The sequence below is a fragment of the Ambystoma mexicanum genome, chromosome 6q, assembly GCF_040938575.1.
Source record: "Ambystoma mexicanum isolate Mex_15411 chromosome 6q, UKY_AmexF1_1, whole genome shotgun sequence".
Classification (NCBI taxonomy): Eukaryota; Metazoa; Chordata; class Amphibia; order Caudata; family Ambystomatidae; genus Ambystoma; species Ambystoma mexicanum.
Genome location: NC_090937.1, coordinates 2,118,731 through 2,144,022, shown reverse-complemented (window position 1 = coordinate 2,144,022; position 25,292 = coordinate 2,118,731). Strand labels below are relative to the sequence as shown.

Genomic DNA, 25,292 nt, shown 5'->3' with positions numbered 1-25,292 from the left:
CCTGGCGCTCGGATCTTGCAGCAGCAATGGAAGTACAGCCAGCAGAGAGGGGTTTCAGTAGAGTTGGTCTTGGGGTTGATTGGTCCCACTAACCCAAGGGGAGAAGTCATCCTTTACGTGCTTTTCTACTATCAAAATGGCAGCTTCAGCACTGCAGCAGTGCCTCACCGGGCAAACCAACGTCCAGGAGGTGCAGTAAGCTTCTCTTCCAGTTTTTCTTCAGTCCCTTCGTCCAGTGGTCAACTCTGCCTTCCTTGCAAAAGACCTTGCCTTTTATGCAGGTTGCTCCCATTCATTCACACAGCAGGGTGGCTGTCCTCCAAGGACAGCCAGCTGGCCAACCACCTTTGGGTGCATTCCTGTAACCAAGGAGACTAAGCACAGGGAGTTTTGGGCACCTCCCTCGCATCCTGCCTTGCCAGACACGCTGGAGCCAGAGGCGGGCTTCAGCAGTGAACACTGCCAAAGACAAAACAAACAGCACAGAGTAAATCTTAAGAAGGACCTTTCCAACAAGAAATGGCGAAAAGACTCTGCTCATTTTGACAAAATGGGCACCCATGGGTGCTATTCTGCAGCTCGAACGCAGCCCACAGGAAAAAGTAAACCACTGCCACCAGCCATTAATTGTAGAAAGGGTAACATAAAAATGTTACACGAGAAGGTAGACAAAGGGGATACTAAATAACCCCTCCAGCCCCCTATTGTAAAATAGTGTGCGTTGGGTCTACAAAGAGAAAAATGTAAGTAAAGTCAATTTCCCTTTACTACTCTTGGAAACAGTTATCCGAGGTAAGGTATTTAAACCTTAGCAGAAATCCAAAGGATTTCTGTCACACTGCACTGAGGGTGCTGTGTCACAATGTAAAAAGAAGCCTATGGAGTTCGTCAGACTCAAAAACCAAAAGAAACAGAGTACAAATCAAACACATGAGTGCGGGTAAAAAAGCTCTCTTCAGGATGAAAAGTCCAGCAAAAGAGCTGGGGGGTCTCTAAGGGAGAAGGGAATTGACACATTTCTGAGAATTCTCCTTAACATCCACTCGGCTCCAAGTACAGCTCGTCGACTACACTCCACAAAAGTAACCTGGAACAAGTCACAATGATCCTGGTGATCCCTATGTGGGCCTGCCAGCTTTGGTTTTCCCGTTTCATGACCATGTCAGTCTCACCCCCCAGGAAACTACCATTCCCTTACAACATGCTGTCTCAAGATAAGGGACTGACACCACATCCATGCCCCTAAACACTCAATTTAGCAGCCTGGTTCCTGAAGTCATACAGTTTGGGCACCTTCAACTCCCCCAGAGATGCATGGACTTACATGGGGAGGCATGGAAACCTACCACCAGACATTGCTACTCCAATAAGTGGAATCTTTGTTACCTGGTCTAATACCATGGGCGTCAATCTTATTGATTGCTCTCCTAAAGGCATTGTCCTTTACCTAACTCGCCTGTTAGATTCAGTGCTGGTTTTCAATTCTCTAAAGGTCCACTTAGCTGCTCTTTCGACATACAGCACGTCCCAGAGCAAGGTTTTGTGGTGTAAGATTGCTGTGATTAAAACCTTTAAGGAGGGGGTAAAGAGACTTTATCCCCCCATCTCAACCCAGCTCCCGAATGGGACCTGATCGTGGTCCTTACCAGAATAATTGAACCCCTCCCACTTGAACCATTGCAGAAGGCTAACCTTAATGCACTCCCCTACAAGACTGCCTACCTATTGGCCATCACCTCTATAAGGAGAGTTGGTGAATTGAAGGCTAGTTCAGTTCAGGACCCTTTATCACGATTCACAAGGACAATGTGGTTTTGCGCACAGACCCACAGGTTGTGCCCAAATTTATCTCAAAGTTCATGTAAACCAGTCCATAGAACTTCCCACCTTATTCCAAAACCCCACTAACGTGGCAAAAAGGAGCCTCCAAACACTAGACTTGAGCAGAGCGGTAATTTAGTACCTGGAAAAGACTAAGCCACTAAGAAAAACAAACCAGTTCTTCACATCAGTGGTAGCAGGTAGAGAAAGGGATCTTGTCTCCAAGTCCGTTATTTCCAAGTGAATCGTAAACTGCATCACACTGTTTCTCTTACCAAGAGAGATCTACCCTTCACGCCTAGAGCTCACTCGACTTGGGGCACAGGGGCTACTACAGCATTCATTGCAAATGTTCCTCTAGATTCCATTTACAAAGCAGCAACCTGGCGTTCTGTATTGATATTTGATATTTTATTTCTATCGCGCTCGTACACAAGTGTTTCAGAGCGCGGCAAGGGAGAGGAACAGGGAGAACAAAACAGCGATCTTATTAGGCCCAGTGACATTGACAACGTGCAAGTGCATAGGAGAGGGGGATGGGAAAAGTGAATGAAAGGGGGAAAAGTGGAAAGTGCGAAGCAGAGGAGAAACGGATAAACAATAAATAAAGGCAACAAACACTGGTAGTGCAGCCAGCAATTTGCAAGTGCTAGGTTTAAGGCAGCAGGCAGGGTAGGTCTGATGAGTGCAGGAAGAAAAGGGGGGGGGCTGTATGGGTACAGATGCAGACCACAGTGCAAGGGGTGGCCTGGAGGCAGTGCAGGAGGTTGGCAGGGTGAGCAGGTACCTGGGCCCGGAGGACAGAGGGTGGCCAGGTGCACTGTGCCAACCTTCCAGCCATCACCTTTCTGTTTTGCTAAAGTCACCCCGAGTGGGACGGGTATGCCCAGACGTTGGGGTAGGACCAAGCCTGATTTGCATATGGTTTTTCCCCTTCTGTAATGGCTTGGCAGGCTGAAAAACGATGGTCTGGAGGGTTGCCCAGAGCTTTGCCCGTGGTTATGATTAATTCAAAACCTTCCAGCCATCACCTTTCTGTTTTGCTAAAGTCACCCCGAGTGGGACGGGTATGCCCAGACGTGGGTCCCGAGTCTGCCGGGCCTAGAGACCCAAGCTACTCCTCACTGATGACGCCCAACAAGGCTGAAACATGTCTGGGGATGCTTGTGGTCTCGTGCAGAAGGGATGTGACCTAGCAGTTCGGGCTGGACTGCCCCTTTTGGGGTAGGACCAAGCCTGATTTGCATATGGTTTTTCCCCTTCTGTAATGGCTTGGCAGGCTGAAAAACGATGGTCTGGAGGGTTGCCCAGAGCTTTGCCCGTGGTTATGATTAATTCAAAACCTTCCAGCCATCACCTTTCTGTTTTGCTAAAGTCACCCCGAGTGGGACGGGTATGCCCAGACGTGGGTCCCGAGTCTGCCGGGCCTAGAGACCCAAGCTACTCCTCACTGATGACGCCCAACAAGGCTGAAACATGTCTGGGGATGCTTGTGGTCTCGTGCAGAAGGGATGTGACCTAGCAGTTCGGGCTGGACTGCCCCTTTTGGGGTAGGACCAAGCCTGATTTGCATATGGTTTTTCCCCTTCTGTAATGGCTTGGCAGGCTGAAAAACGATGGTCTGGAGGGTTGCCCAGAGCTTTGCCCGTGGTTATGATTAATTCAAAACCTTCCAGCCATCACCTTTCTGTTTTGCACTGTGCCAAGAGAACAGATCAGCAGGGGAGAATGGAGCGAAGGCAGAAGAAAAGAGGAAGGTCTTGCGGTGCTTCCGGAACCGGAGATGGTTCTCAAGTTTGAGTGGCAGGGAGGCTGTTCCAGAGGGAGGCCCCAGCCAAAGACGGACCTACCCCCAGCTCGTTTCTTTGAAAATGACTGACCCTGAGGGAGTTGGAGGTAGAGCAGCGAAGAGCTCGAGAGGGGAGGTATTTGCGCAGGGATAGCTGATGGTATTTTGGACCCAGGCCCCAGAAAGGCTTGTGGACAATGCAGAGGGTTTTGAATTTAATCCTTGCATCCACTGGGAGCCAATGGAGAGGTTTCTGAGCTGGAGTGATAAGATCCCAGGGCTTGAGGCCAAGGCCAAGTCTTGCAGTCCTGAGAGTAGAGGCAGGCAGATTTAGAAAGAGGCTGTTAAATAGTCCAAGCTAGAGACAACCGTATCCTTCTGTGGGAAGGAGAGTAAAGGCAGAGTACCTCTGAGGTGCAGTAGGAAATTTGACTTTTTAGAGACCTCGGAGATGTGGGCGGAGAAGGAAAGGGTGGAGTCAAAGATGACCCCAAGGTTCTTAGCCTCGCAGGTGGGGGTAGGAGGGCGGCCAAGGAAGGCCGGCCAGAGAGTGAGGGGAAAGGACAGTGAAGGTGTGCCGATGAGGAGGATCTCCGTCTTGCTGGCATTCAGCCAAAGATCATTGGCGACACACCAATCTTGAATGGCAGTTAGGCAATCAGAGATGAGGGAGAGGAGGTGGCAGAGGGCAGCCTGAAAATGAGTTGAGTGTCGTTAGCGTAGCGCTGGAAATTTGAGCAGAAAGTGGCAATGCAGTGGGCTAGAGTTGCCAGGTATTGGTTGAAAAGACAGGGCGAGAGGAGGGGCGATCTGAGAGGAAAGAAGTCAGCCAGGTCAGAGCCTGATCAGTGATACCCAGGTTTTCATGGAGACGGTTGAGCAGGATGATATGGTTGACCGTGTCAATGTTGGAGTCGAGGTTGGAGAGCAGATCTTCACGGATGTTCAGGAGAGCAGTTTCCGTGTACACTTTTACACACCACTACTGCCTAGATACACTCTAGGTCTGCCTCTCAGGTAGAACAGTGCGAAGACATTTCTTTGCTACTGTTCCTTCACATATCCCACAACATCTCTGGGAACTGCTTGCTAGTCTATGCACCGCATGTGATTCTAAGCAGATCCACAAGCATAAGAAGACATGCAGTACTCAATCTTATTACTGATTTTATCTGCTTAGATTCACATGCGCCCACCCTTCCTCCCCTCTTGGAGTAGAATGAAAATAGACTTCTCTCTTCTGTACTCGCTCAAGCAAACTATAAGGCTCCATCAGTGCAGAGAAACCGGTGGGACCTCAACGCGTGAGGGATTTTGGGTACACTACACATCAATTTAGGGATTGTTTGTCACTTCCATGCAGACGTCACTTTTGCGCTTCGGCAAAAAAGATGCAATACTCTGCGATAACCACTAGATGTCGTACATGTACAGCCTGTAAATCTAAGCAGATACAATCATCAGAAATAAGATTATGGTGAGTAATGTGTTGGGGAGAATTCTCAGTTTAGGCTTAATTTCCTAACCTAGTGAGTCCCCCAGCAGCTTTGCTGGATTTCTGGAGTTTTTTTCTCCTGCCAAGAGTGAGACTCTTTTTCCCACTCTCGGACATGATTTATGGTGTTCCTTTGACTGTCAATGTGTTTTATGGGCTATGGGGTCCTCTAATCCTTAGGGTCTCGTGTTTTTACTATGTGTTACACAGCACCCTCCGTGCAGAGACACAGGGGTGTCATAGTGACACCCCACCATAGACTCCATACCCTGGGACTGACTGTCTCCCAGGGCATGTAGTGTCACCATTGGCTTTACTAGTCCCAAATTAGGAACAGAAACCAGCACACACCATCATATTGTGGACGTACTGGTCGGGGCAATTTGATTGCCCCGGGGTCTGTTGGACGAGGGGGCACATCTCCGTCCCCCCTGATCGAGTTTTGGCTGGTGGCAGTGGATACTACTTTTTATATTCGACCGCGAATCTATCCCTATGGAATTTTCCCATTGTTCGAGGCTACCAACTTTAATTATTTAATTCTCATAGCCTCGAACATACCGTCGGTTTATTTATTTAATATTAATTCACCGGGTGGTATTTTTTGCCAGGATTCTATTCTAAAATGACGTTTGTGTTCTCTTCTGTGACTCCAACCCAAGTCGAGCCCTTTGTTCCACTTTTGGCGGGCTTCTCCACAGAAGCCTCCAAAAGTGGTGCCACTCTGTCTGGGTACCACAGAGGGTGTGGGAGGGGGTTTAGGCACCCAGGACTGAGTTACCTTGGTAACTCAAGTCGCACTCTTGTGTGATTGGCCCTCACCACTTAGCATGTTTGATTGACAGCTAGGCTGAGTGAATGGGGGTATGCTGCATAAAAGCAAGACTTTGGGGACTGGAACTTCAGAAGTCGCCACAGGACCTGAGAATCCGACGAAGGGAGAAGCTGAGCCGACCTGCTACGACTCCACCGGTGGAGCCCTGCGGACCACTTCCCGACGACAGAGATCTCCCTGCTGGAGAGTCTTCTTCCCCTGACTGGTGGGCACAACCAGTTTACCTTTTTCTCGCATCCCAGGACGTCTTGTGGTCGAATTGCCCGTGCCAAGCACCCCGGCAACCGGATAGCCACTTACCACTGGACCGCGAACTAAAGGACCGCTCATTTTAACTGAGAACTCCACGGCTGGTTTCTTCCCTGGCAGTGCAACAGACTCCTGTCTTCCTCCCCGACGAGATCCTCTCTTCCCCCGGAGGAAGCACCGACTTGCATCCGCTGCCATGAACAACTGCCCCCGCTGGAATATTCTCACCACTTTAAGGTACCGTGTCCGCCAGGCCTCCCTTTCTAAAGATTGCTATAAGGTAATAATAATCCCTTAACCTTCTGGACTTGGCTGGCCGCCTTGACCATCTAACTGGTCCCTTTCTTTTGGTCCAACTCTTTCTGAACACTTTCAAGACTTTTGTGCACTTTTCAACCGTGTGACCTTGGACACATTTCGTTCTGATCCTCTTAAAGTTGATCCGGCCTTCTGAACTCTAACTTCACGGTTTGACTCTGCCTTCCTCTCTTGCTGTGTTCTTGTGAAAGTGTTGGGATCTGTTTTAAATTTATACTCTGCTTTTCTCTCCCTTTTAAAACAAATTATTAGAGTGCCACCTGCGCTAAGCGCTCACCGCTGTCTGAAAATAAGTGGGTCTTTACTTAAGACTTGTCTAATATTGTTTTAAGGGAGTGTGTATCTTTTAGTGACCGTGTTTTTGAACTGCTTAATATTAGTGCCTGTGTTTTTAGATGTGGTTTTAAATAAATATCTATTTTACACCAAGCTCTGGTCAGTGTTTGCTTGTTCGACTGTGATCTTTTGACCTATTATGAATACTCTGTATATTGCCTAACTCTTCTTGAGGGATTTCTGACTGCTCAGCCACAGCTACGAAGTGAATCTGTGTGGTACAGACTGCTACCAAGTGGGTTTACTGCCAAACACCTGTAGTCTTAAATCTTTTGCAGTGGTCCCAGAGGGAACTGCACAGGTTTCTGCCTAACAATGTATCATATTCTTACTAATAGGGTCTACTGCCCTTGAATTACTTGTGGTATTCTAAAAGGCTAACTACTGTGGTTTTACTCCCCAAGAATAGCTTAATTGCGTTCTGAACCTGGTTCAGGTTTGACTTGCCTGGACTGCTGATTGTAATCTAAATAAGGTGATACTTTGGATTGTAAACCACAAGTATTGAGTTGTTTTTTAGAATTGTTTATATATGTTATAGTACTTACCCTCCCAAAATATATTTTAGCCTATGTAAATTTAAATAAACCCTTTATTTTTTACAATGCATAGTGTTTCAGTGTTTTGTCAATTACTTATGTACCAAGCTGCAGCTCTCTCCCTCCTAAACTGAGCCTGGCTGCTCCGTCTACGCTACCAAATGTTCTCAGGTGGTACAGCCTTATACTAAGAGGGGATTTTGTACTCCCTCGCATATGATTGTATGAAGCAGTTGGGTGGATTTCCAAAAAACTGCCTCATCAGTACATAGTTGACATGGGACATTGAATTTATCAATGTGTGAGGCGTAGGGCTTCATATAGGCATTAACAAGTCATGGGGATAGAGCTGATCCCCGAGGGTCACATGGCCCCCTCCATGATATGGGGATTGGGTGGAAATTAAGTTCACTGTTAACGTGGGCTGTCCAATTTCATGCACACTGCCCAACTTGCACTCTGTCCCGCTTTCCCGCTAGCCTGATAAACTGCTTGTGAGTGTAGATGACTTGAGATTCTGAAGTTTGTTTTTGCAGCTTTTCTTTATGCTAGGTCTGATATTTGACATTGCCATGGAATGTTTTACAGACCTCTAGGGCCTATTACATGTTTGAATATTTATAGTGACTGATTTAGTTCTCTTTCTCTGTTCTAGGTTATATTTGCACAGTTGTTTCAACTTCCATTACCTCCGCACATTGATGTCATGTATACAACACTACTTATTGAGCTCTGCAAACTTCAGCCTGGATCCTTGCCGCAAGTTGTATCCTCTGGTTATAGAGAAATGTACATACTTTTAAACCAAAGACTAGCTTGCTTAGACTTGGAAGTTGCTGTCCATTTTCCCTTATTGCTGCTGTCATGGTCTGTTTTTTTGCTCTGTAAATGAGGTTTGCAGGGGTGACTTTTTTTGTCAGAAGGATCCCTCCAGGAGACCCGGACCCCCAGCAACAAAGACTGCTTGCTGCCCTATAGGCACATGGATGTGATTGGAGTCTAAGATGGCCACCAACATTTTTGGAAAGAAACAGAAGTACCAGCAAGCTCCAGTACACCTGCCAGCCCATTTGCTGCACCCTGCTTCGGGTGCTGTGGAAGCACCCAGCCGGGAGACTAAGCCTGCTGACACCCAAGGCCAGCGCCGAAAGTCAGTTTTCGGCCTTGCTGATCCTGCATCCCGGCACAGGTCATGTCTTCATATCCCTACTGGAGGAAGCCCTGTTCCGAAGGTAAGTCTCATCCCACACCTGTGGCCAAGATTGTCCAGTCAGATAAGCCCACACCTCAACTTTGCATACAGTCTGCAGCCGTCATCTGCCTCTTTGCTACGCACGTTATCCCCTTGTCAGCCCCCACCCCTTTCCTCACACCTTTCAATATGGCTCTCCAAGCCGACACCTCTAAAGTAAACGGGACAGCCGCAAAACACAGAACCTCTTGCTCACATCGCTTGTCACCGTTACCAACTTCTGTTAGCCTGCACTCTCCAACCAACATGTGCAGTCAACCCGAAGCCTCGAGGGTTTACACCCCGCCAGACGTATAAGAGGCCGATCGTAATGAGTCGCACGACCCTTTCAGCACTCCTACCACCTCGACACATGCAAGAAATAGGAATCTGTGTTTAAGAATGCACCTTCTCCAGCGCGGGGGTCTGGCATGGATTCACATGCTCATGAATATTCCCCTTCGTCGGGCCGGGAATCCTCAGTAAAAGGGTTTCACTTTCACTTGCAAACTGTTTCTCCACTTCACTCTGGGTCATACTGCCCCCAGCTAATGACTGCCCTCTCCCTAAGCCCCTCCTCTGGCAGCTATCTTCAGATGTTTACCGCATGTTTAAGTGTTGGGAGTCCACAACTTTTTCTCTGTGAGCTATTCTATGGTTTACGTGTTTGTGTGAAAAAAGTCCTTTTTGTCAAATGGAGAGAAGAGCACACAGGCTCCATTGGCCAATAAGCGGGGATCAGTTTGTCAGTGAATTTCAGCGCCCCTCAAGGGCAAGGATCTTCGAGTTTTCATCAAAGTTTCCAGAAGGCAATCGGGCCTACTCTGCACCTCCGACCATGGCGGACGAGAAGGAGGGAAGTTCCCCTTTCAAGCTCTGCTCCAGCTGCGGACTGCGGAACGTGTTTGTGGAGGACAAACCCATTCAATGACTGTCTTCACCCGGACCACAAAGGGGATTGCCAGAGCTGCATCCAGTTCGCCAAGAGAACGATTAAGGATTGTCACAGTAAACTGGCAGTGTGGCTAAGCGTCAAGGCCTCTAACCCGTGTCCAAAGCAGGGTCATAACTCATCTAGGACCAGCCGGTCTGAGGAGCAGGCTTCTAAGTCCTTTGAGTTCGCTCCATCCGTGGCGTCCCAAAACAAGTCCAAGCACTGCGAGTCGGTTTCCGTCGGGGTCACTGCGCAAGCGGATCCCACGATGGGCAGGGCTCGATCAACCTCCCAATCTGCCGCCATCGAACAAACTCCTCCAAAAAGGAAGTCTCCCAACCTCGCTAAGCTGTGGGAGAAGCCTTGGGTGGAAGAACAAGCCACTCTCTCGAAAGCCGAAGGGGCTGGGCCAGTAAAGGTAGCCTCGACTGCGCCCATGGTGTCCCTACCCCTGAAGCGCGAGGCCTCGACGGGGGCGGTGGCAAAGACACCGGAAAAGAGGATGACGTCACTGAGCCTGGCGGAGACCCCTCGGGGTGCAAAAAAAGGGGAATGGGGTGGTGGGCAGGTTCAGGTCCCAGGCCAGCCACAGGCCATGCCCCCTAGACATGGATGCTTCTTCCTCCGACGAGGAGGACCAGGAGTCCATACACACGATCCACAAGGAGGTGGAGGACGGCGACTACGGCGCAGGGCCTAGGAGACCTACTGCTCTGACCCCGCTGAGATGTTTCTCTGGACACCTTTGCGACCCTACACACTGTGTGAGAAATCCCTGGTTGCCCTGGATCAGTCTCCTGCGAAAAAGAGGCGCCATCAAACGCCACTGCGTCAACCTCCACACTTGCGCCTGGGGCCCTCCCTCCTGCGGGAACCAGACACTGGGATGGACACAGCCACGGGAGGACATTGTCACGGCGGGCGGTTCGCCGCAGCTGAGGGCTTCCCCCAACGGATGAGGTGGGCTTGTTTCATGCCATGGTTGCCAGAGCTTCTGAGCTCTTAGAATTGACACCCGTGGAGACCAAAAAGGAAGGCTTCCTTTACCTGAGGAGCGATGCCAAGAAGACTATCATGGCGGGGCCCCACTGGATGAAGTATGGGAGGAAGGCCTGGCCCTGTTGAAGAATCCCGCCTGTGCAAATCGGAATAAACTAGAGAAAAAGTGCCGGAGTCTGATCCCAGGTGCCTTTTGTCACAAGTCGTTGGACTCAGTGGTGTCGGCGACTGCAGGGAAGAGATCGTCTAACCCCTTGTCATCATCCTCAGTCCCTACGGATAGTGAGGGGAAGAAGTTGGACGCCATGGGGCGAAAGGTCACCTACTCCAGAGTCGACTGTCAAGGCGGCCAAAGCGCTTGCGATCCTGGCCAGATACGAACTGTGGTACAAACTGGTCCCGATTCTGCAGTTCCTGCTCGATGACAAGCAGGTGGAAGTGGGCTCACTTCACTAGGACGGGTGAAGTGGCTTCGGACCATGCCATCTCGGTGGCCCTGGACATCGCTGACACAGGCTTCCAGCAGATGAGGAATGGTGTCTGCCTTTGTTTGTGGCTGGCTGAAGGCCATTAATTTCCATGAAGACGTCCAAACGAGGCCACTGGGCATGCCCTTCATGGATAATATCTTCGGGATGGCTGTCGACGTGTTCTTGCAGGCCATCAAGACTGATACAGTGACGGCTTGTTCCCTCCAACGGCACTGCTCTTCCTTTTGCTCCTCCAGAGGAAAGTCTAGCAGATTGGAGAAGGGTTTTGGTGGAAGCTCCTCGTTGTACCATAAACCCTCTGTCCACGACACAGGAGGCCCACAGAGGCAGTTCCAAGGCATTTGGTGGAGGTGGTCGTTGCCATAGTTGCCCCAAGGCAGAACGCAGGCACAAAAGCAGGACTGAACTGGCCAGGATGCCTGGCCCCCACCCATGCACCCCACTGGGTGGCCGGCTGTTTAGTTGGTTGGAAAAGATTTCCACTGACAAATGAGTGCTGGATGGTCTCGCCCATGGACATACCCTGGAGTTTCAGCAGAAGTGTCTGCGGATCCCTCCAGCGACCCGGCAGGAGCAGCATATCCCTCAGCTCCTGCAAAAGGTACAGGCCATGCTAAAGAAAGGGGTGATAGAGCTAGTTCCAAGACTGCTCCGGAGTAGACTCCAAATACTTCTTAGTCAGAAAGAGGACTGGACGGGTGTGGGTGGGGGAGGGAGGCTGGAGGCCCATACTCCCATTCCTGAAGTTCCAGCTATGCAGGATGGTCACGTTGCAGCACGTGCTCTGCCAACTGGAGGAAGGAGATGTGTCACTGGATTTGGAGGACGCCTACTTCAAAATCCCCATTCACAGGAAACCTTGAATGTTCCTACGTTTCGTGGTGCAGGGAAGACTCTACCAGTTCAAGGCCCACCATTTCAGCCTAAAGTCTGTGCCCAGGGTGTTCATGAAGTGCCTGCACCGGTGGCAGCCCATCTATGCTTGCAAGGGATTTATGTTTACCCGTACCGTGACAATTTGATCATCCGGACCAAGTCAAGAGCGGTAGCCGTCGAACACACAGGAAGGACTGTTCAACTGCTGACAGGTTCTTTGAGACAATCCTAGAAAGCTCTATTCCCGGCAGCCAGGCTCAACACTTTTGCCTGCCTATCGTCTCCCTCAGAGGAGAGCGTAGCTGCTGTGCTGGGATAGGTGCAATGGCTGTTGTCGCTGAAGACTGCCACGGTGCGGACCATGAAGTCGCTGCTTGGCATGTCTTGCATCTACCAGATCCGACTCTGCAGATTGCGGATGCGTCTTCAGAAGTTCCTGGACGCCCGCTGGATATAAGTGTCGGGAAGCGTCGCGGACAAGATCCCTCAACAGGGAGTTCTGTTGAGCGATGAGATGGTGCGGCGTGCGCTCTAACATCGCCTGGGTGCAGGGTTTCAAAACCACACTGGGCGTCTGCACGTCAAAGGCCTGTGGCTGCCAGAGAAGGATCTACACCGCCATATCCTGGAGCTGCGGGCAGTGTTCTGAGCACTAAGTCTTTCCTTCGTCCCTGAAGAGCAAGGTGTTGAGGATCTTCAGATAACACCTCCATGATGTTCTACATCAGGAAGCAGTTGGGGGGGGGGGGGGGGGGGGGGAATGGAAGTCTCCACGCCGCTCTCCAGAGGCGCAGAACTTGTGGTAACAGGCCCGTCAGCCAGGAGATGTTCCTCATCCCATTTCACCTGGCAGGAGTCCAGCACACCATTGTGGACTCCCTCAGCAGGAGTTGCACTCCTACCACAAGTGGGAACTTTGGCAGGACCAGGTGAACAGCATCTTTAATCAGGTGGGGGCAGACCCCAGATCGATCTGTTGCGATGCAGCGACCTCCAAATGCCAGATATTTGCCAGCAGGTTCCACCAACCGAGGAGTATGGTGGACGCGTTCCCCTTCCCGTGGGGTGGCCTGTTCCTGTACGTGTTTCCTCCGCTGCCTCTCATGGTGCGAGTCATCAATCCACTCACAGTGGCAATGCAGGAATGGTGCTCTTCGCCCCAGCGTGGCCATGGCCGATTTGGTACCAGGACCTTCTCGGCTTCCCTGCGTCTCCTCCGGTCAAGTTGCCGGTATTCACGGATTTGCTCCATAGAGGAGGCGCAATTTTGCGTCGCGATCCAGGATCGCTGAACTTGGGGGCTTGGCTCCTGCAGCCCTAGAGTTTGGAGGATACGAGTTGCCAGCGGACTGCAGAGGATTCCTCAAAGGACTGTTTTGATCTTTCCTGCCGGTGAAGGCTCCTACCCCAGCGTGGGAACTCAGTGATTCTTACTAGGCTCATGGGAGCCCCCATCGAGACTATGCATCAGGCCCCTCTCGTGGAAAGCGGCTTTGCTCATGGCCATCACCTCTTCCAGGAGGGTGGGTGAGATCCAGGCCCTTGCCTACAAGTAGCCATATCAGACTTTTCACGAATCGAGGGTGGTGCTGCAGACGCAACCCTCTGTGCCAAAGCTTCCGTCAGAATTCCATCTCAACAAGCCTTTGGTTTTGCCTGTGTTTTCCGAAGCCTTTGTCACCGGCTAAAAGGGCCTTGCACTTATTGGACTTTGCTTGTGCTCTGAAGTTCTACATGGTACGCACCAAGAGTTCTCGGAAGACGTCTCAACTGAACTTTTGTCCTGTGAACCATGGGAAGGCCTTGTCCAAGGCTTGCATCTCAAGATGGCTCTCCGGCTGCATCATGTAGTGTCATTGGTTGGCAAACTAACCACTGCCTGGCTGTCCAAGCCCATTCCACCAGTACGATCACTGTGACGCTGGCGTTCCAGACTGGTGTGCCCCTGCTGGACATCTGCAGGGCTGCTACATTGAGGTCCACGCATACCTTCACAAGATTGTGTCGACAGAGATTCCAGAGAGGATACCAGGGTCGGCCAAGCAGTATTTGCTTCTGATATATATTTTGTTTCTGATGCTTGTTAATCTGCTTAGAATCACATGCTGTGCATATGGTCCGACATCCTGTGGTAACCGCTGAGTATTGCATCTTGTCTTGAGGGGACCGAAAGGGGACGTTGGCATAGGCGTGTCTGTAGCACTATCCCTATTGTGACGTGTAGTGTACCCAAAATCACTCATGCGCCGAGGTCCCTCAGATAGTTTTTTTTTCTGCCCAGATAACTGGTCGCCCATAGCTTACTTAAGAGACATTGTTTATTATCCTAAACGACTTGTCGGTTTTTTCCCCCTTAAGTCATTTCGACGCCAATAACAACTTCGACGAAGACTGCAGGGGACTTTTTTATGGCGGTGTTCGGCACCTACGATCTGGTGGCTGAAGCATCCACCTGGCCGGACCTTCTGGCCGGCCTGTGCAGTAGGGAGTGTGGTCGTGGTGGCCATATTTCCGGTATGTCTTTCCTCTTTCCCCCTCTTTACCCTATAGGTCTGGTCATCTTCCCCTTTGGCTATGGAAAGCACTCCTTTTAGGTTCTGCCCTAAGGGTAGGACTAGATATCCGTGGCAGGACGAACACAGGACCTGCAACTCCTGTCTCTCCTTAGATCACAAAGAAAAGCGGCGTGCGGCTTGCAAACTCCCTTAAGGAGCGCTGTGTAAAGCGGTGGGCCGCGTATGGTATGTCGCAGGAACCTCTGATGACCAAACATCCGTTGTGGATGTGATGGACATCGAGGCGGACACTTCAAGGTCCGCCACGCCCTTCCACGACCCTTTAAGGCCTGACTCTGGTCTCGCTTCAGGGACAACACCCAGCGACAGCGGCGTACAAGTGCATTACATTAAGCACACAACACCTACACCTATTTCGCCGGATATGTCGAAAAAGGTAAAGGCGCCAGCAGGGCTGTCAAATTTCCGCAGATTCCTTGGATCGTTCAGATCCAAAGCCTTCCCCGCATCCGCAGCAGCGTCTTGCGACTGGGCATTCCAAGACAAACAAGGACGCTATCCCTAAATCAGGTTTACACGTCGAAGTGCAGAAATCCGACGATTCTGAAGGCCGCGGTAGGCCCAAAAATCACAACTAGGCCTCAAGGCGAAAAACCAACCACTGGGACCTCTAACACTGCGGAAGGCAGTAAGTCTGCTGATAAACCTTCGGGCCCACTAACTCACGCCGATTTGGCGGTAATCGAACAGAGCATTGGGAGAATTACTTTGGCGGTTGGGCTTATTCTTGTTCTGCTGAAAAACATGTAGCAGGCTGCGGACAAATCTTTAGATACGTCATGTTGCCCCGATTCTCTGATAACTGAGGACAGTCAAGAGCCTCTTTCCAACACCCTGAGAGACAATTTGTGGCGCCAAAGGGCGGAAGACAATGCTTTTCCACCCGTAGGCCCTCTGGGTTCTCTAAATGGACTAGAGAGAAATTTGAAGGGTGTATGGACCGTCATGAGAGAATGATCAACTTTTCTGACCATCCTTCCCCGAAAAGATCTCGTGGTGAGCCTACCCTTCAATCTGCTTCACATTTCCATGAGGATCAGCCTTCTGGCCCCGTCCATCATGAAGACATGGTCTATAAGGACCTCTACAGTGAGGATGAAGAAACCTTTCTTCCTACAGAATTACGATGAGGACCAGGTGGATGCCACAGACAATTGTGAAGAAACCCAGCAAGTGGCGACGGACCCATGGATGCTTCCACATCAAGATCAGGACACTGATGTATTGTGCCTGGATTCCTCTCCGTCCACCCCGGCTCGCCAGGCCTCGCCTGTAGATGACCAAATGGCCTTCAATGCCATGTTAAGGAAGGCAGATGAGCATTTTCAAATCTCTATGCAAGAGGCAGTGCCTGAGCAGGACTTTGCAGGGGATATCATTAAGGAGAAACCTCCCTCAAGCCAGGCCATTCCCCTCCTTAATTCTAGTAATAGAAGATTGGCTCCTTCCTAGTGTCACCAGCTCAAACCCAGGCAGTGAATCCGAGAGTTGAAAAGTTGTTTCAGCCAGCTCCTTTGGACCCTCAATACATTAAAGGACAAGCCCCTCAGATTCTCTGGTAGTGACTACCACCCGGAAACGGGCAGGAGTACCCCTTGCTACATGGAAGGCCCCTCCAGATAGAGGATCCAAAAGGTTATATGCCCTAGGTAAACGGGTTACCTCGGCTGCCGCATATACTACGCGTATAGCGAATAACACTACGCTACTGGTGAGTTATGCTGACGCTCAATGGAACCTAGTACAAGAAGGTCTCTAAGAGGTCCCAGAGCCCATCGGGTCCAAGCTTCTCACTATTGGGACCGAAGGCAGGCAAGGGAACCAGAATGTAATAAAGAACACTCTGGACACTGCTGAAACAGCAGTCTGGTCTCTGGCCCACGGGACCTTACTCAAAAGGCATGCGTGGCTGCGTACCTCAGAGTTTAAACCTGAAACGCATGCCTCTCATCAATAAACCAATTGAAGCCAACCTCTTCGGAAAGGCGGTCGATGAGGCCCTAGAAACAGCCAAAAAGGAGCATGAGACTCTTGAGTCTCTGCAACAAAACTCAAAGAACCCCCCCCCCCCCCAGAGGAAATAAAGGAAATAATTATCGGCGGTCCTTTCGAGGGCATTCCCGTGCAAGTCGGAACTACTATGGCACGGGAAACTTCAAGGCTGGACAAACATCAGGAAGCCCTGCAACGCAGCAAAGCCAGAGGTAGAGGCCCCAATCCTGGAGGTGCTGCAGCCTCCGGTCAGAAATGACATCAGATCCAGGTTCCCCCCACCCCCCATGTCACCCCAGTCAGGGGGAGCTTAATATCTTTCCTCATGGCATGTGAGGGGATAACTTCAGACCAGTGGGTCATAAAGACAGTCCAGGTTTGCGCCAAAATTTATTTCAAAGTTCCATGTGAACCAGTCAATCTAACTACCCACATTCTTCCAGAATCCTACTAACATGGCTGAAAGAAGCCTTCACACACGAGACGTGCGCAGGACAGTCATGTTTCATAGAAAGAACTAGACCACTGAGGAAAACTAAACAATTCTTTGTTTCAGTGGCAGCTTGTAGAGAAGGGGATCCTGTCTCTAAATCAGCTATCTCAAGTTGGATTGTCAAATTCATCACACTGTTTCTCTCTTGCGAAGAGAGAACTGCCCTTCAAGCCTAGAGCACATTACTCGAGACACTGGGGCATCCATAGCATTCATTGCAAATGTTCCCCTAGAGCAAAGTGGCAACCTGGAGTTCTGTACACACCTTTACAAAACACTATTGCCTAGACACACATTCTAGGTCTGATTCTCAGGTGGGACAAGCAGTACCAAGACACCTTTTCTCTACTGTTCCTTCTCACAACCCACCTCCAACTCTGGGTACCGCTCGCTAGTCTATGCACAGCGTGTGATTCTAAGCAGATTAACAAGCATCAGAAGACCTGCATTACTCACCGTAATGGCATTTCTGATGATTGTATCTGCTTAGATTCACATGCGCGCTCCCTACCTCACTTTATGTACTCACTATAGCCTTGGGCTCCCTCATGGCAGAAAAAATACAATCTGAGGGACCTCGGCGCGTGAGGGATTTTGGGTACTACATACATCACGATAGGACGATAGGGATAGTGTTACAGACAGGCCTATGCCGACGTCCCCTTTCGGTCCCTGAAAGACCAGATGCAATACTCCGCTGTTACCTCTGGATGTTGGACCATATGCACAGCATGTGAATCTAAGCAGATACAATCATCAGAAATGCTATTACGCTGAGTAATGCATGTCATTCCATCTACTGTATCAGTTACACTCTGGCTTAGTCTTCAATTCTTTACGAGTGCAGTGACTGCTCTCAACCTACACCACATCACAAAGTATGTTTCATGGTGGAAGGTGCCTGTCGTTAAGGCATTCATTAAGGGTGTTACAAAATTATACCCTCCAGTTTCAAATCCAACTCTCGGCTGAGACTTGACCATTGTAATTATAAAGCTCATGAGAGCCCCCTTTGAGCCAATGCAGAAAGCCTGTCTTAAACATCACTCATAAGACTGCTTTCATTGTTGCCATCTTATTTATAAGGTTTAGTGAACTACAAGCACTGTCAGTACAAGATCCCTTTTTAGTTATTCACAAGGACAAGGTTCGGCTATGCACACATTCTTGTTGTTCAAAATGTGTATCAAAGATCTCCAGCATGGGGTCTGGCATGGAGTCGCATGCTTCTGAATATTCTCTTTCAGGCTGGGAATCCTCGGTAAAGAAGAAAATCTGTTTCAGTTTCACTTCTGAACTGTCTTTCTCCTAACAACCAATCACTGGTCTCTGGGTCATACTGCCCTGAGCCAATGACTGGTATACCTAAGGCCCTCCTCTGGCAGCAATCTTCATATTTTTACCACACATTCAAGTGTTGGGAGTCCTCGTGCTATAACTCACGAGCATTTACTGCGTTTTGCGCTTTTTCCTAAGTTTTGCTCATTCGGTCAATCGAGCCACAAGCTCCTTCTAGCCACCTTCCGATTAACAGGGACCCGTTGTTGGATTTCGTCAGTGCCCCTCAAGGGCGAATTTTGTCGTTTCTTCTGGGAGGATTCCAGAAGCTTTTTCAAGGCCTACACTGCGTGGACATGGCGAAAGAGAAGGACTCGGCGCCTCAAAGGTTTGCCCCGCCTGCAACCTACTGAATGTCTTTTCGGACGACAGACATTCCCTGTGCCTTTACCGCCTGCACTCGGACCCGATGCACATGGAGGATGACTGAGTCTTGTCTGTAGATGGTACCCCGCACGCTGAACGTCTGAAGCAGGCGTCTCGGTGAGTGGCTGCTGGCCAAGGTCCCTGCACCATGCCTCCCTTACCCAGAAGAAAGTTGAGCGGTCTCCTAAGACCTTTGAGGGCACCTCTCCCAAGGGGGCCCAACCTAACGCTAAGCACTGCGAGTCCACTGCCACCGTGAGCGCCGTTGTGATGGGCTCCGCGGCGTCCAGCGAGAGTACAGCGTCTCCAGCACCTTCGACCACGTGCCAACGCTTCTAAGAGGTTGTCGGTCCATCCGGGCAAGCTCTTGGAGAAGACCCAGACGGGAGCTACTGAGAAGGCCAAGGGGAAGCGGGGGTTGGACCCTCTGGCTACAGTGAAGGCCTCCGGCTCAACCAAGGCCGTGAAGGCCCAGGTACATCTGACGAAGGCCCCTTCCATTGGAGTTGTGGCGTCCCTCACAAAGGCCGCTGAGGCGGATCCACAGGGCACGACCCCAAAGGTAAGAGTGTTCCTGCCTGCCAGGAGGAATCCTCTTTTCAACCCATCGAAAGGACACCGAAGAAGATGATGCCCATTTCCCCGAAACCGGCTCCCTTAGTCGCCGGGGGGGGGGGGGCCTGCACAGTAGCCCAGTCCCTCCAGGAGGAACAGTGTCGAGAGCAGGCCCTATGGGAAGGATCGCGATGAGGGCAAAGACAACTGTGACAAGGAGCAACAGGGCGTCGAGGGTTTGGAGGACTAGCCTAAGCCGCCAATGATCTTGCCTCTGTCGCCACAGCAACCACCTGGGGATACCTTGGTGGACCTTCTTACAGCTCTTCATACCCTATGCTCGGCGATCCGGATGAGGATGCTTCTTGCGCTGCCGGCCCTACCCGCGGTGACGGGACCATCAGAGGAACCACCATCCAAGGAGAGGAGAGTTCACCCTCCTCCTTTCCACTCGTCACCCCCCCTCCTCCCCCACTGAGTGATGAGACGGATCCGGACACGACGACGACTGGCACGGATGACGGTGGTTTGGGGATCTTCCGTCTCCACCGCCCAGATCCCCACCGCCCGACTAGATGGGCTCGTTCCACGCCATGATCTCGAGGGCCTCGGAGCTGTTCCTGCTTGTCCCGGAGGAGAAGAGGGTTTCCTTTACCAGCACTGCGAGGCGAAGAGGAAGACCGTTCTTTCTATCCCGCTCTTGTATGACATTTGGGACGAAGGGTTGTCCCTCAGGAAGAACACTTCCTTTGCCCCAGCGAAGAGGGACCGTTATGAGAAGAAATACAGGGTACCTGACTCTGCACCCAAGTGGTTACGGTCTCAGCCGTCCCCGGACTCTGTGGTTTCGGTGGTGACCAAGAAGAAATCTTTGGGCACCGCCTCGTCGGCACACCCGCCCCTCCGCCCCTCCCCCATCCTGGAAAGCAGTGAGGGGAATAAGTTGGATGCCATGGGGTGAAGAGACATCACGTCGGCGGCAACGACCATCAAGGCTGCCAATGCCCATGCCATGGTGGCGCATTACGACAGGGAGCTTTGGTTCAAGATTGCTCCCCTCCTGGACTTCCTTCCCGACGACAAGAGGGTGGAAGCTTTGGAGATCCTACAGGAAGACGAGTTGGCATCGGACCACATTAGTGGCCATGGACATCGCTGACACAGGAATCCGCCAAATGGGCAACAGCGTTTGCCTTCGGCTGGACTGCCTTGGTGCCACTCATTTCCACAAGGATGTTAAGTCGAAGGTGTCCTTCAACGGGGACAATTTGTTTGGGAAGACTGTGGACTAGTCTCTTCAGGCCATCAAGGCGGACACGGAGACGGCTCGTGCTGTGGGCACGCTTCAGCAACGACTGCAGTAGTTTCGGACTTCCGGAGGAAAATCTCAAGGGTCTTCCAAAGGATTCGGGGGAGGTGGTTCAACCTACGTCAACACCCACCCCCCAATTCCCCCCCCGGCTCGTCGACCCATTGGACCTACAGGGGCCGGGCCAAATCTGATGGTGGATGTTGTTGCCAAGGCTCCCACAGCAGCGGCGACGCTCTCGCCCACGGACACACCCTAGAGTTCCAAAGGAAGTGTCCACTTATACCACCAGTGGCCTGGCAGGAAAACCACGTCCATCGGCTGCTGCTGGAGGTGTGCAGGCCATGTTAAAAGGGTGCGATAGAGCTTGTCCCAAAGAGGCTCCGGAGTGTACTTCCTTGTCAAAAAAAAGACCGGCAGTTGGCAGCCCATCCTAGACCTCTGCTGTCTGAACAGAGACATAGTCTCTGGATGGTGACTCTTCAGCATGTGCTAGGACAGCTACGAGGGTGGGAGGGGTGGGGGGGTTTCCATCGTTGCTGGGCTTGGATGATGCCCATTTTCACATCCCCCATCCACGAGGGTCACTGCAAGTTCCTGCGCTTCGTGGTTCAAGGGCAACATTACCAGTTCAAGGCCCTTCCCTTCTGATTGAAGTTGGAGCCAAGGGTTTTCACCAAGTGCCTGGCACCGGTGGCGGCGCAGCTGCGTCTACGAGGAATCCACGTGTACCCTTACCTGGACGACTAGGTCATCAGGGCAAGTTCAAACGACATCGGCTTCGAACACACGGGGGGACCGTCCAACTCCTTACTGATCTGGGGTTCTCAGAGAACTATGAAGTCCTGCTTGATTCCATCGCAGGACTTGCAGTTTCTGGGATCCCGACTCAACAGTGTTGTGCCTGGCGTCTCAGTCGGAGGAGAGAATAGTGTCCATCTAGAACAAGGTACAACGGCTGTTGGCCCGGAATATCGCAAGGATGAGGTCCATCAAGTCTCTGCTCGGCAGGTCTTCATGCATATGCCTCATTCGGCTGTGCAGGCTTCGGATGCGTCCACTGGAAGAGTTCTTCGGCGTCCGTTGGATACAAGTGTCAGGAAGCTTCAAGGACAAGATCACACACGAAAGTTTCTGTCGAGTGATACGGTGGTGGAGAGTGCGCGCACATCTGTCTACAGGCACGGATTTCCAGACCCCACCACATCAGGAGACTGTCACGACGGACGCCTCCCTGGAGGGATGGGGAGTGCACACCGGAAGTCTTCATGCAAGAGGCCTGTATCTACCGGAGGAGAAGACGTTGCACCTCAACATGTTGGAGCTGCGGGCAGTGTTTTGGGCCCTCAAGTCCTTCTGTCCCTCAAGGGGAAGGTGGTACAGGTGTTCACGGACAACACCACCACAATGTTCTACAGTAGGAAGCAGCGGGGAACCAGATCCCCGGCACTCTCCAAAGAGCCACAGGACCTTTGGCACTGGGCCATAGCCCAGGGAATGTTCCTAATCGCGTTTCATCTGGCAGGAGTGGAACACAGTCGCCGACACTTTCTGCAGGGAGCTGTGCTCTTGCCACGAGTGGTAACTTTGTCAGGACTAAGTGGATCTCCTGTTCCGCAGGCTGGAAAATCCCCAGATCGATCTGTTTGTGACACCAAGTGTCTGAGGTTCGCCAGCAGGTTTCAGCAGCCGGGGGGGATGCATTCTTTTCCCCTGGGACGTCCTGTTTATGTATGCGTTCCCTCCATTGCCGTTGCTTCTTCGATAAGTCAATTAACTCAGACGGTCCCGGTGCAGGATGATCCTCGCCGCACTGGCGTTGCCAAGGAAGATATGGTACCCGGACCATCTGGACATGTCGGCGTCCACTCCAGTCAAGCTTCTGATGGTCGCAGATCGTCTCCCCTCGGAAGGAGGTACGATTCTGCACCACGACCCAGGATTGCTGAATCCGAAGGCCTGGCTCCTGCAGCACTAGAGTTTGGGGCTATGACCTCCCAGCTAATTGTAAGGAGGTGCTTGCCAAGGCCAGAGCTTCGTCTACTCTCAAATGCTATGGGCACAAGTGGAAGAGGTTCGCAGTTTAGTGCTGTACTAAGATCGACCCTCTCCAAATCACTGCTCTGCAGGTGCTTCCGTATTTGTTGTTGTTGGCCAGGGCAGGATTGGCCCATGCTTCCATCAAAGTTCATCTGGCGGCTATCTCCCGCTACACCAGATTTCCTGGACGATCATTATGGTCTCATCGATTGGTCAAGGAGGTTGTCACAGGACTATTTTGTTTGTTCCCGCTGGTGAAGGCTCCGGCCCCGGCATGTGAGCACAATGTGGTGCTTAATAGACTCATGGGTCCTCCTTTCGAGCCTATGCATTCAGTGCCACTGAAAGTTTTGTCGTAGAAAACATCTTTTCTCAAGGCCATCACCTCTGCACGATGAGTGGGCGAGATCAGGCCCTCTCCTGTAAACCTCCTTACTTGACATTACACGAGGCTAGTGCTTCGGACGCACCCCTCCTTCAAGCCCATGGTGCCACCAGACTTTAATCTAAACAAGTCCTTGGTGTTACCTGTATTCCTTACGATGCCTTTGCAGCCGGCTGACAGGACTTTGCACTGGCTAGATGTGGCTAGAGCGCTGAAGTTCTATGTGGGCCGCACGAAGAGTTTTCGGAAGACGTCGCAACTTTTTGCGTACTTTGTCCCTGTGAACCATGGGAAGGCCCTTTCTAAGGCTTCCATTTCCAGGTGGCTCTGCGGCTGTATCACCCTTTGTCACCGGTTGGCAAACCGACTGTTGCCTGGCCTTCCAAGAGCCCATTCGACTACAGCGATTGCTGCAACTACGGTGTTCCTGTCTGGTGTACCCCTGCTTGACATCTGCAGGGCTGCTACGTTGATGTCGACCCACACCTTCACTAAGTTCTACTGCGTCGACAGGGATTCATGGGAGGAGTCCAGAGTCTGCCAAGCAGTGCTGCGCAACCTGTTCGCTTGAAGGTAAGCCTGGTGAGGAGGTGAGAGATGCTTAATGTTGAGCCTTGCCACCTCCCCGTGGTTGTGCATGTGTACTGCTATGTTTTCTTCATTCATGAGCATGTGAATCCATGCCAGACCCCATGCTGGAGAAGGGACACGTTACTTACCTGTAACTGTTGTTCTCCAGCATGGGTCTGGCATGGATTCACATGCGAACCCTCCCGGCTACCCCTCTGCGGGTCTTCTCTTGGTCCTACTGCCACTTTACATGCTACCAATCTGAAGATGGCTTGCAGAGGAGCACTCCTTGGCTGGGGGCAGTATGACCCAGAGACCAGTGATTGGTTGTTAGGAGAAAGACAGTTCAGAAGTGAAACTGTTTTCTTTACCGAGGATTCACAGCCTGACTGGGAATATTCATGAGCGTGTGAAGCCATGCCAGACCCATGCTGGAGAACAGTTACAAGCAAGCAACTTGTTCCTTCCATGTAAATCATTCCATTTAACTGCTTTTTTCGAACAGCCCAAGAATGCAGCAGGAAAAAGCCTACATCGCCTAGATGTCAGGCTGTCCTCTATTACCTACAAAAGGCTAAATGATCAGAACATTTTTTTGTTCATCTTGCTGCAAGGAGAGAGGGTGATCCCATCTCTAAATCGGCTATTTCATAATGTATTGTCAACTGCATCCAACTTTGCTATTTTCTTGCTAAGACCGTTGCCATTCAAGTCTAGAGCGCACTCAACTCTGGCTACAGGGTCAACTCTAGCTTTCATAGCAAATGTACCCTTAGACGCCATTTGTAAAGCTGCCACTTGGAGTTCAGTTCATACTTTTACACATTACTGTTTAGATACACATTATAAGGGTGATGCACTGGTGGGCAAGTTAGTGTTAGAACCTCTTTGCTGCTCTACCTTCAAATAACCCACCCCCTTCAAGTAATGCTCGCTAATCTATGCAAAGCATGTAATTCTAAGCAGATCCACAAGCCTCAGAATGCATACTTTACTTAACATAATCATATTTCTGATGCTTGTATCTGTTTAGGTTTGCATGCACCTGCCCTGCCTCCCCTCTTGGAGTTGAAGGTTCTTTCGTAAATCATAGTTGTTTCACACCTCATTACAACTTAACACGCATACTTTATACTCCCTCAAGTCAGAGACAAATAATCAGAGGGACCTCGATGCATGAGTGGTCATGGGTACATTAGATGTCGCACTAGGGATATTACAAACCCGCCCAGTCGACGTCCCTTTTCAAACTTGAAAAACATGTGCAATACTCTGCGCCTACCACTAGATGTCAGTCTATGCAAAGCATGTGAATCGCAGCAGATGCAAGCATAAGAAATAAGATTATGGTAAGTAATGTATGCCATATACAATCACCCTAGGTCTTTAAAATGCATTCAATGACTTCTAGTAAAATAAGGGAACTAAGTGATGCGGTAAAATGGAACCAAGTCGCATGATATATATCCTAGCTTAGCTGTCCATTCCCTATGAAGAGGAGGGGGGGGGCCTTGTGCCCAAAAGTCACAATGCTTCTCCCAGAATGTATCTGATGCAGTTTCAGTGCTTGTGTTTATTCTTCAAAGCAAGAGATGCAACAAAGTTACTGGTAAATTGAAATGTGTTTTATCTTTCCCAAAACACTGCTCAGGTACGACGACCAGAAAGCAGTGGAATGGAAGGATGCAAAGATGTGTTCTCAATGTTCTTGTAGGGAGGACTGGGGGAGACTAAAGTTTTCGTATTACTCAACCC

At 50.8% G+C, this 25,292-nt stretch overlaps 1 protein-coding gene across 1 annotated transcript in view; it reads left to right on the top strand.

Annotated features, from left to right (window-relative positions):
- NCBP1 (nuclear cap binding protein subunit 1) overlaps positions 1–25,292 on the top strand; it is a 1,187,216-nt gene that overhangs the window by 312,406 nt on the left and 849,518 nt on the right. Inside the window, exon 11 of the mRNA XM_069630359.1 lies at positions 8,038–8,148. Within this exon, the coding sequence (XP_069486460.1) occupies positions 8,038–8,148 (111 nt within the window). The remainder of the gene's footprint in view (positions 1–8,037; positions 8,149–25,292) is intronic.